A 12,314-nucleotide genomic window follows, 5' to 3' on the forward strand; every position below is an offset into this window, starting at 1 on the left:
AGGGGAAAGGTATAAGAAAGGGGAGGATTTTAAAGGGGGAGGGCTGCTTGAGGCAAGCAGTGCTCATAAATTAAATACTGAGAAGAAGGAAAGGGGAAAAGGAAATGGAAAAGTATAATCTGGGGAATAATAAGATGGCATGAAATACAGAATTACTAGTTTTAACTAAGTGTGAATGGGATGAACTCTCCCATAAAGCGGAAGCAGATAGTAGACTAGATTAAAAGCCAGAATCCCATGATATTACAAGAAACACATTTAAAGCAGAATGATACATGCAGAGTAAAGGTAAAAAGCTGGAACAGAATCTATTATGTTTTAGGTGAAGTAAAAAAAGCAGGGTAGCCATCCCGATCTCAGATCAAGCAAAAGCAAAAATTGATCTAATTAAAAGAGATAAGGAAGGAAACTATATCTTGTTAAAGGGTACCATAGACAATTAAAAAATATCAACACTAAATATATATGCACCAAGTGGTATAGCATGGGAATTCCTAAAGGAGAGCTGCAAGAAAAAATAGACAGAAAAACTATAATAATGGGAGATCTCAACCTGTTCTCTCAGAACTAGATAAATCGAACCACAAAATAAATAAGAAAAAAGTTAAACAAGTAAATAGAATACTAGAAAAGTTAGGTATGATAAATCTTTGGAGAAAATTGAATGGAGAGAGAAAGGAGTATATTTTCTTCTCAGCAGTTCATGGAGCTTATACAGAAATTGACCATAAATTAGGACATAAAGACCTCAAAATCAAATAAAGAAAGACAGAAATAGTAAATGCATTTTTTTTAAGATCACAATGCAATAAAAATTATATTCAATAAAAAGCCAGGGGAAAATAGACCAAAAAGTAATTGGAAACTAAACAATCTCATCCTAAAGAATGAATGGGTGAAAGAACAAATCATAGACACAATTAAAAATTTCATCCAAGAGAATGACAATAATGAGATAACATAACAAAATTTATGGGATGCAGCCAAAGCAGTAATAAGGGGAAATTTTATATCTCTAGATGCTTACTTGCATGTAATAGAGAAAGAGAAGATCAATGAATTGAGCTTGTAGCTAAAAAAGCTAGAAAAAGAGCAAATTAAAAACTTCAAAATATCAAACTTGAAATTCTAAAAATAAAAGATTAATGAAATTGAAACTAAAAAAACTACTGAATAAATAAAACTAAGAGTTGGTTTTATGAAAAAAATAGATAAACCTTTAGTAAATTTGATTAGAAAAAGGAAAGAGGAAAATCAAATTGTTAATCTCAAAAATGAAAAGGGAGTACTTTCTACCAATGAAGAGGAATCAGAGCAATAATTAGGAGTTACTTTGCCCAATTTTATGCCAACAAACTGGATAAGCTAAGTGAAATGGAGGAATACCTACAAAAATATAGACTGCCCAGATTAACAAAGGAGGAAGTAAACTGCCTAAATAGTCCTATTTCAGAAAAAGAAATAGAACAAGTTATTAATCAACTCCCTAAGAAAAAATTCCCAGGGCCAGATGGGTTTACATGTGAATTCTACCAAACATTTAAAGGGCAATTAACTCCAATACTATATAAACTATTTGAAAAAATAGGGAATGAAGGACTCCTACCAAATTCCTTTTATGACACAGACATGGTACTGATACCTAAACCAAGTAAGACGAAAACTGAGAAAGAAAACTATAAATCAATGTCCCTAATGAATATTGATGCAAAAATCTTAAATAAAATATTAGCAAAGAGATTACAGAAAATCATCCCCAGGATAGTACACCATGACCAAGTAGGATTTATACAAGGAATGCAGATCAGGTTCAATATTAGAAAAACTATTAGCATAATTGGCTATATCAATAACCAAATAAACAAAAACCATATGATTATTTCAATAGATGAAGAAAAAGCATTTGATAAAATCCAATACCCATTCCTATTAAAAACACTAGAAGTACAGGAATAAATGCACTTTTCCTTAAAATAATCAGGAGCATCTATTTAAGCATCATATATAATGGGGATAAACTGGAGCCATTCCTAATAAGATCAGGGGTGAAACAAGGTTGCCCATTATCATCATTACCATTCAATATTGGATTAGAAATGTTAGCTTTTGGCAATAAGAGATGAAAAAGAGATGAAAAGAATTAGAGTAGGTAATGAGGAATACAAAGTATCACTCTTTGCAGATGATATGATGGTATATTTAGAGAACCCCAGAGAATCAACTAAAAAGCTATTAGAAATAATCCACAACTTTAGCAAAGTTGCAAGATACAAAATAAATCCACATAAATCATCAGCATTTTTATACATCACTAACAAAATCCAACAGCAAGAGATACAAAGAGAAATTTAAAAAATTGTCAATAGTATAAAATATTTGGGAATCTATTTGTCAAGGGAAAGTCAGGAACTATATGATCAAAACTACAAAACACTTTCCACACAAATAAAGTCAGATCTAAACAACTGGAAAAATAACAAATGCTTTTGGATAGGCCGAGCGAATATAATAAAGATGACAATACTACCTAATCTAATCTATTTATTTAGTGCTATACCAATCAAACTTCTAAGAAACTATTTTACTGATCTAAAAAAAATTACAACAAAATTCACCTGGAAGAACAAAAGGTCAAGAATTTCAAGGGAACGAATGGGGGAAAAAAAAAAAAAATCAAATGAAGGTGGCCTAGCTATACCTGATCTAAAACTATATTATAAATCAATGGTCATCAAAACCATTTGGTACTGGCTAAGAAAAAGACTAGTTGATCAGTGGAATAGGTTAGGTTCATAGGACAAAATAGTCAATAACTATAGCAATCTAGTGTTTGACAAACCCAAAGATCCCAATTTGGGGGATAAAAGTTCACTATTTGACAAAAACTGCTGGGAAAACTGGAAACTAGTATGGCAGAAACTAGGCACTGACCCACCCCTAACAGTATATACCAAGATAAGGTCAAAATGGGTTTATGATCTAGACATAAAGAATGATATTATAAATTAATTAGAAGAACATAGGATAGTTTACCTTTTAGACCTGTGGAGAAGGTAGGAATTTCTGACCAAAGAAGAATTAGAGATCATTATTGATCATAAAATAGATAATTTTGATTATATTAAGTTTTTGTACAAACAAAACTAAGGCAGATAAGATCAGAAGGAAGGCAATAAAGTGAGAAAACATTTTTACATTCAAAGGTTCTAATAAAGGCCTCATTTCCAAAATATATAGAATTGACTCAAATTTATAATTGTTCAAGCCATTCTTCAATTGATAAATGATCAAAGGATATGAACAATTTTCAGATGAAGAAATTGAAACTATTTCTAGTCATATGAAAAGGTGCTTCAAATCACTAATGATCACAGAAATGCAAATTAAGAACTCTGAGACACAAAACTCTGTTTTGTAAATAAACAACTAATATCATCTCAGTTTTCTAAGATGATAGGAAAAGATAAGAGGGAACATGGGAAAACTGGGACACTTATACATTGTTGGTGTAACTGTGAATGAATCCAACCATTCTAGAGAGCAATTTGGAACGATGCTCAAAAAGTTATCAAACTGTGCATACCCTTTGATCCAGCAGTGTTACTACTGGGCTTATATCCCAAAGAGATCTTGAAAGAGGGAAAGGGACCCAAATGTGCAAAAATGTTTGTGGCAGCTTTTTTTGTAGTGGCTAGAAACTGGAAACTGAGTGATGTCCATCAATTGGAGAATAGCTGAATAAATTATGGCATATGAATGTTATGGAATATTATTGTTCTGTAAGAAATGACCAAAAGGATGATTTCAGAGAGGCTTGGAGAGACTTATATGAACTAAGTGATGCTAAACGAGCAGAACCAGGAGATCACTGTACATGGCAACAAGATTATACGATGATCAATTCTGAAAGATTGTGGCCCTCTTCAACAATGAATTGATTCAGACCAGTTCCAACTGTTCAGTAATGAACAGAGCCTTCTACACCCAGAAAGAGGACTATGGGAACTGAATGTGAACCACAACATAGCATTTTCACTCTTTCTGTTGTTTGCTTGCATTTTTGTTTTCCTTCTCAGTTTTTTTTTTTCCTTTCTAGATCCGATTTTTCTTGTGCAGCAAGATAATTGTATGGATATTTATACATATATTGGATATAACATGTATTAGAATACCTGCCATCCAGGAGAATGAGTGGGAGGGAAGGAGGGGAAAATTTGGAACAGAAGGTTTTGCAAGGGTCAGTGTTGAAAAACTACCCATGTATATGTTTTGTAAAGAAAAAGCTATAATAATAATAACAATAAAAGAAAATGACACAAACCAAGAAACCGACAAGCCAAGTGCTATATTCATATTCATAGAATGTTAAAGCCCTAGAAAAAGACCTGTTAGGGTTAATTCTCTTGGGAAGATTTATGAGAAGACAAAGACAAAAGTTGAATGAGATGAGTTGGCATGGATGGCATACAATGAGACAAGCTGAAGGGAGTACCCACAATGATGAACTCATAGTCATTAAAATATTAATCCACAAAGACTGGCTTCTATCATTTGCCTACAGAAATTTATTGAATTTTAGCTAATATCGTCCTACACAGGATGTCAACTGTACTACACTAGACACTAATTCACATAGGGGCAATAACAAGTGAAGGACTACAAAAGTAGAAAATTTAGATAAGGAATTATGAACAATATTCCTCAGTGTAGTGGAAACAACAACATTTTTAATACTAGTGCAATATAAGCCCATTTCTTCCAGCTGCTTTAAAGCTCCCTGACAGAAAGTGAGAAATTAAGAGGTAGTGGAACAAAATGATTTTAAAACAAATTAAGTGCTAGGTTAAATGGCCTCAGGACAAACTCTGGCTAAAGAATCATTCCTTTGGCATATTTCTAGTGTCTAAAATGACAAATGATATAAACCAGAGCTATCAGGCTCTTGAAACTGCCAAGAAGTATCAACAAAAGGGAAAAATGATGACATAGAATACATTTCAGCTGAGAGTCTAAAAAATCCTATTATCAAGAAAAATGATTCCCGCTTTGCTGATAGAGAAATTAAGAGCTGGAAAGTAACTACATTTTGCCCCAAATCATGCACTTAATCAGTTGTACAAATTGATAAAACCTCTAGGAATGTAGATTTATTCACTGTGAATTTATAGATAACATGACTGATTTGTTCAGCTATGGAAAAGAAATGGTACTAAGTAAAATCTTGTGGAGAAATACATATATTACAAAGTGTGATTTATGATGTTGTGAATATAAATGTCATTATGTTTAAAAGGAGTAAAGTAAACCTACTACCAGTCTGAAAAAAGTGCCATTGTTTTCTGTGGCCTGTTTTAGACCTATTAATGATAAAACAGATTCATTTCCTCTAAGAATATTACTTGAAAATCCTTTTTCTTTAGACATGGAAAAATTTACATTTTAGTTAATTAAAAAGTATTTGGGATAATCTACTCAGATATTATGAACATCAAATGTCATCACTATTCAAATTTATTACAGCACCTTTTTATAGATGTGTCTTGATTAGCATAAAGCACTATTTGAAGTTACAATTATGCAAAATATGGTAGCTGGTTCCAGGTCAATGGAAACATAAAATATGTATTCAAATACTTTAGAAGATTCCTTATTTGTACTAAATGCTGTAGATGCTTGGCAAAATGCTTAATAGACAGAGAGCTAGGCTCAAAGTGAGGAGGATCTGGATTCAAGTGCTCTTTGACATTTAATGGTTGTGTCACCATGGGGGCAAGTCACTTAACACCACAGGACTCCAGATAAAGCAGAAACCAATTTTCATTTTACAAATGCTCAAGATGAAACTTAGAGATGCTATCAGTCAGTAAGTCCAGAAACATCTATCAAACATCTCTTACTAAGATACTAGGCACAGTGGAGCTAGAAAGACAAAAAAATAGTTTTTGCTCTCGAGAAACTCCCTAGTCTAATAGGGGAGAAAAACTGCATGCAAACAAAATATACAAAGAAAAAACTGGAGATAATCTTAGAAAGAAGGCACTAAGATCAAGGGAAAAGATACTTGCAGAAGGTGGGATTTAAGCTGGAACCAAGGAGACACAGATGAGAGAGAAAACTCAAGAGAAGACAGTCAGCTATTCACCCAAATCAACACATAAAAATAATAAATGTGAAGAGATTTAGAATACATTTTGTAATTTTCAAAACTTTACATAGAAAAAACACAAATAGAAGATTAGAAATTCAATGGTAACAAATTTTCCTATTTTTGAGGCCTTCAAAGAATCCAAGAATATATGAAGCTATCTGCTAGTGCCATCTAGAGGCTTTTTAAATGTTTCTGTATGATTAAAACATAATAAAAACCAAATACCAAAGTGGAAATGGAATTAAAGATTTTTATATGAACAGGTCCATTTGGTAAAATATAAGTGTGCTAATAACTAATCTATTGAACCTAACAGAAGATAAAGAAATGGCTGGTTACATACAATTTATACTAATAAAAGCTGTATGCATTAGTGAAACTCAAGTGAAACACAAATTAATAAAGGAGTAGCATTCACATTTTTAAAGCAAGTACTTTGCTGGGTGTACAAACAGAAATATATCATATGTAAGGAACTGCAAAATTATTTTTCCATTTGCATCATGATGTTCTGAGAGCCTTGGAAAACTGGAAGGATTCAGAAATATAAAAATTAGCTAGAGTCAAGAAAGTAGGATATATAATAGTCAGATCATCCAGAGAAGAGAAAGTTGAGAGTTCATTCAACAGTCTTACAAAGTATATGAAATTTGTGGCATGATAAAGGGGAGTAACATTTACTTAAGTCAATAATTTTAAGCTATTATACAGTAAATGTTCCTTTTGGTGAGAATAGGGGAAAGCCTAGACAAGATTATCTCAGCAAATTTGTATAAATAACTTGCTAATATACTTACTTTCTGCTGAGTGACATGTTACTCAGAGACATATTTATGGTAAAATATTCATATAAAATATGTTGAGTATAATTCTATTGTTTAATGCCTATAGAAAAGAAATTTGATTTGAAAGAGCCAAATACCATCTTAAAGGTTTTCCTTTCCAACCAATTTTCTCCTATACTTATGGAAAAATTATGAAATCTTTGAAACTATAACAGATGACCTTGTTCAACAACCCTTCTAATTGTTCATATCTGATGAGTTCATAAAATAAGGCATATGTATTTTCACCAATATGTCAAGATTACATAAAAGAGGGATTCCTTGCAGATGATGATTCTCTAATTTTCTTTATTGATGATAACTGAATTGGTTATGTCAAAACCTAGAATAACACACACACACACACACACACACACACACACAATCATTTGCACAAAGATGATAATTAAGCCCATTAGAGTGGGTAAGGTTAACAAGGCAGAGAATGTAGAGAGAGAAGAAAAAAGAATCCAGGCCAGAGTTTTAGGGAAAACCCATGGTTGCAGGGTAGGGAATAAGGTCATTGAACCTGTAAAAGATATGGAGAAGGATTAACCTCCCTTTAGCCCCAAATATCCATTTCTGGTGACTCAGTGCAGTGATAAATTATCTAGCCAAAAAGAATTTAAAGAACATCTTTTTGTAGATTATGAAACTTCGAGCAAAAATAAAACGTAGTGGTCATAGAGTGCTATTTTCATCCTGCTGCTGATTGCAGGTAAGGGCTTCAGATAAATTATCTAGCCAAAAAGAATTTAAAGAACATCTTTTTGTAGATTATGAAACTTCGAGCAAAAATAAAATGTAGTGGTCATAGAGTGCTATTTTCATCCTGCTGCTGATTGCAGGTAGGGGCTTCAGAAAAAGAAGTCAGATACCAAAAGCAATAGCTAGTTAAGAAGTTGGTGTCAGAGAATATAACATTTAGGTTGCTGAGCCAAAGATTAATAGATGGAAATGAAGAACTCTTGTTAAGGATAGAACATTTAATAAGGGTCAGGAAAAATACTTTTCTATTGTATGGAGAAAATAATTTTGCATGCTCTACATTAGATGATGAAGTGAATTCATAGGTTCTATCAGAAGAGAAGATAATTAATATTTGGGGTTCCTTCTCACCCTAACTCATTTCCTAACTTCATAACAATGTGCCTTTCTTCCCTACTTCAACTGAAAATGAGCTCTTCTAGGTTATCAAAGTCCTGACTTCTCTACAGTGTCTAATAGTATTTACTATTTTCTTTCTCACTAACAGAATAAGCAACATGCGTATATGTCTTTGAGACTTCCCCCAAGTCACATTTGATGTATTAGTCTTACTTTCTTTGATGCTGTTTCTGTAGTGCTGCCTCTGAGAGCTGTCCCTGAAGGATCAGTCGTCTCTGCTTATCAACATCTCCCTCCATTCGAGCAAAAGCATGAGACCCAATAAAGGAGAGATCAGCTCCCAAGCCCTCATCTTCCTCTTCTAGGTTGTCTGTAACAGCAATATTTATGTTGGTAAAATGCTCAGGAAAGAAACCAGGCTAAAAGTAAACTAGCATAATTGAATGATATATATTATTTTTTTTAAGTTTGGACCCAATTATGGAGCCAAACTTTGTGCTGAGAATTTTCATTTAAAAGAGAGGAAAGTAAAATTGATAATTTACTTAATAAAAGCAATTCAACTCTGAGGTATATGGAAATCTTGTTTAATATAGGTCTCAGATAATAACAATCATGAAATCTGTTCAAGAAAACAGGATCACAACACTGGTCTAAGTCACAAAGGCAGATGTAAGTAAGACATAAGGCAGATTTGAATATAAATATCCAAAGCTTAGTGTGACATCGTAAGTTAGGTTCTTAAAGGGGATGGCAGCCTTTCTGATTTAAATCTAATTCTTTATTAATTCATAGATAACAAATGTTCCCAAGATAGAGCTAACTGTTCAACTTACCATCCAAAGCACCTGGCTTTTCACTTATTCTGATCTGTCGCTCTGGTACCACTGGTTCCCCTTCAGCATTGCCAATATCTGCAGGAAGGTATGGCAAAGATTCACTTTCTTCCTTTAATGACCTTGGAAAGTATAAAGGCAGTAGCTTTCTGTAGGTGGCCTGTAGGAAAACAGTTTGTAAATATAAATTACTTCTTCAAAGAAGATATAGTCAATTAAGGTAGGAAGTAATGGGGGAGGACTGACATACATCAGCTTATTCATGACTGAACTACATCTACAAATATAGACATATTTGGTATGCATGTGTATTATGTATGAACACGTAATTCTATTTGTATCTGTAAATTCTGAAGCAGAGACCTGAAACAAACTGATGACTAAGTAAAAGTGATAATTAGTTACACTAATCTGAACTTTGAACTGAACCAATACCAAATATGTATTTTTGCTTAACTCTGAATGTAACCATAATTTAAAAAAACAAAACAAAACAAAAACTAACAAGTCAGTTCAAACTGAAATTGAACTGATGCATTTCCTAAAATCATTGGGCTAAAATGTGAAAATGTTACCCAAAACAAAATTTCATTCAGGTTCAACAGGTGTTGTATAGTCCTACTCACTGGCAAAAGTAAATATTAAATATTAAGATGTTCAGGAGGCATCTGCTATCACTTCCTAAATTCATTTCAATAAGACAAACACTATCACAAGACAACTGTTTATTTTCTTAAGAGTTCTGACCTTATGATACAATTAGTAAAATACCTCTTCAAGCTCAGAAACAGCAAATACTACTTTTTCAATGGTCTCCCCATGAATTTCTAGGAATCTTCTCACTGTGCCTATGGAAAAAAGAATTAGAAAGACTCTATTAGGCAAGAAACCATAATGTGGAAAGATAAGTCTACCCTAAAAAAGATTATAGTCTGTTATATAATTAATATATATAGTTATATTCTATACATGGCTTATTCATATGCTTCCCTCAAGAACAGAATTCTGGAGTTTCCTAAAAAGCTCAGAGTCAATCATATGGGCTTTTAGTAACTAGATAACTTGGGACTCCAAAAGAACAATACAGGGGGTATCTCAAAACTCTTAGTACTGTTTTAAGAAATTAAAGCTTCATGAAGAATGAATTTAAAGGTCTTACTGAACAGCAAATGGCAAAATTGCTTTTTAGAAAATTTTTAAAGAAAGGGAAAATGGTGACTAAAAATTCGATGTATTCAGCTACAAATGTGCATTAACATTTTTGGGACATCCTATAGCTAGCTCCCTGCCCACTACACCCTTAATCAAACCAGACTTCCAGTCATTCCCTGTCTACAAAAATCTCTTTCTTTTATGCCTCTGGCACAAGTTGTCATTCATAATTTCCTGCTTACCTCTCTGCCTCATAGAAAGCAGTTTTTTTTTTTTTTTAAAAGGACAGATAAATTGCCAAAACTCATGTAAGGCCTTTTCTGACATCTCTTTATATTTATACTTACACCTCTGCTTCCAGCTGTTAAGAGTTCTTTTCTTTTTAAAATTTACTTATGTGTTGGTACATGCTGTTTCCCCAGGTACAAAGAAAGCTCCTTGAAGGCAGGAACTATGTAGCTTTTATCTTTGTATCATAAGCACCCAGCATAATGTTTATACATTATATGTATTTAAAAAATATTTGTTAAGGAGGTAGACTACCAAGATAATGGCATAAAGACATGAGCTCTCCAAAATTTCCCTATAAACAACTTTAAAATAATACCTCAAAACAAATACTGGAGCAGCAGAAGCCACGAAAGGATAGGGCAAATTAATTTTCCAGCCCAAGACAACTTATAAGGCCAGCAGGAAAGGTTTGTCTTCCTAGGGTGAGTAGAGACAGGGCTTAGGGGCAACTGAATCAAGGGAGCTCTCAGCCTATAGATGGTAAGAAGGTCAGACAACTCAGAAGGAGATTACAAAAGCCAATTTTAGCTGGTACAAGTGCAGGGCTTTGTCACATTGTCTATATGTAGCTCTGGATTACATTATCTGGGAAGAGAATGAGCACTGGTAGAAACAGGGATCCTGTACACATTTTCAGGGAATAAAAGAATGCTGATAGTCACTCACAGACCAGTGCAAAGGCCAGGAGAAGAGTGATCATACCACTTCTGAGAACCTACAGACCCCCAGAACTAGCTCTAAAAACAGCAACATAAACCTAAACTTTGGGACAGTCTTCTCTCTTTATCTTCTAACTCAAGCAGAGCCCAATTTAACATAAAATTCTAAGTCAAGAAATAAGCTGGAAAAAGTAATAAACAAAAAGAACCTGGCCACAGAAAGTTATTATGGTGACAAAGAAAATGAAAACACAGATGACAATGTTAAAGCAACTACATACAAAGTCTCAAAGGAAAATATAAATTGGTGTCAGGCCTAGAAGGAATTACTGAAAGAGCTCAAAAAGCATTTTAAAAATCAAGTAAGATAGATGAAAAATTGGGAAAAGAAATGGGAGTAATGCAAGAAAATCATGAAAAAAGAGTCAACAAAGAGCTTGGTAAAGAAGACACACACAAAATACTAAAGAAAATAACACTTTAAAAAACAGAATAGGTCAAATGTGGGGAAAGAGATAAAAAAATTCACTGAAAAACAGAATACTTTCAAAACAGAACTGGCTGAATAAATAAAGATTAAGAAAAATTCCCTGAAGAAAAGCATTCTTTAAAAAGTAGAATTGGCCAAATGGAAGAGGTACAAAAGCTCACAGAAGAAAAATTTCGCATGCGACATCAATTAATAATAGAATAAAATAAAAAAAAGTTAAAAAAACAAAAGAAATGTAAAATACCTCACTGTAAAAACTACTGACTCGGAAAACAGAGGAAAAATAATTTAAGAATTATTAGAATATTTGAAAACCATGATTTAAAAAAAGAGTCTAAGAATCATCTTTCAAGAAATTATCAAGAAAAATTACCCTGAAGGTAGGGAAGAAAACAGAAATTGAAGGAATCAATTGATCACCAACTTAGAGATACAAAAATAATAATTCCCAGGAAAATTACACCAAATTTCAGAGTTTCCAGGTCATGGAGAAAATATTGCAAGCAGCCAAAAACAAACAAACAAACAACAACAACAACAAAAAACAATTCAAATGTTGTGGAACTATAAAGATGATAACACAAAATTTAGCAGCTTCTACATTAAAGGATCAGAGTATGTGGAATATAGAATTACAACTAGAAGGCAATGGAACTAGGTTATAATTAAGAATCAAGTTCCCAGCAAAACAGAATATAATATTTCATACAGTAAATGAAATATTCAAGACTAGATATAAAGATCAGAGCTGAATAAAAAAGTCTTTCTTTCAAATGAAGACTTGGGAAGTATGAAAAGATAAATAGG

At 32.9% G+C, this 12,314-nt stretch overlaps 1 protein-coding gene across 3 annotated transcripts in view; it reads right to left on the reverse strand.

Annotated features, from left to right (window-relative positions):
• GDAP2 (ganglioside induced differentiation associated protein 2) overlaps positions 1 to 12,314 on the reverse strand; it is a 60,953-nt gene that overhangs the window by 33,176 nt on the left and 15,463 nt on the right. For all 3 annotated transcript variants that reach the window (XM_012549663.3, XM_012549662.3, XM_003769846.4), the window contains 3 exons: positions 9,687 to 9,763; positions 8,916 to 9,075; positions 8,293 to 8,449 (listed from right to left, as the gene is read on the reverse strand). In XM_012549663.3, the coding sequence (XP_012405117.1) occupies positions 8,293 to 8,449; positions 8,916 to 9,075; positions 9,687 to 9,763 (394 nt within the window). The remainder of the gene's footprint in view (positions 1 to 8,292; positions 8,450 to 8,915; positions 9,076 to 9,686; positions 9,764 to 12,314) is intronic.

The sequence above is a fragment of the Sarcophilus harrisii genome, chromosome 4, assembly GCF_902635505.1.
Source record: "Sarcophilus harrisii chromosome 4, mSarHar1.11, whole genome shotgun sequence".
Taxonomy (NCBI): Eukaryota; Metazoa; Chordata; class Mammalia; order Dasyuromorphia; family Dasyuridae; genus Sarcophilus; species Sarcophilus harrisii.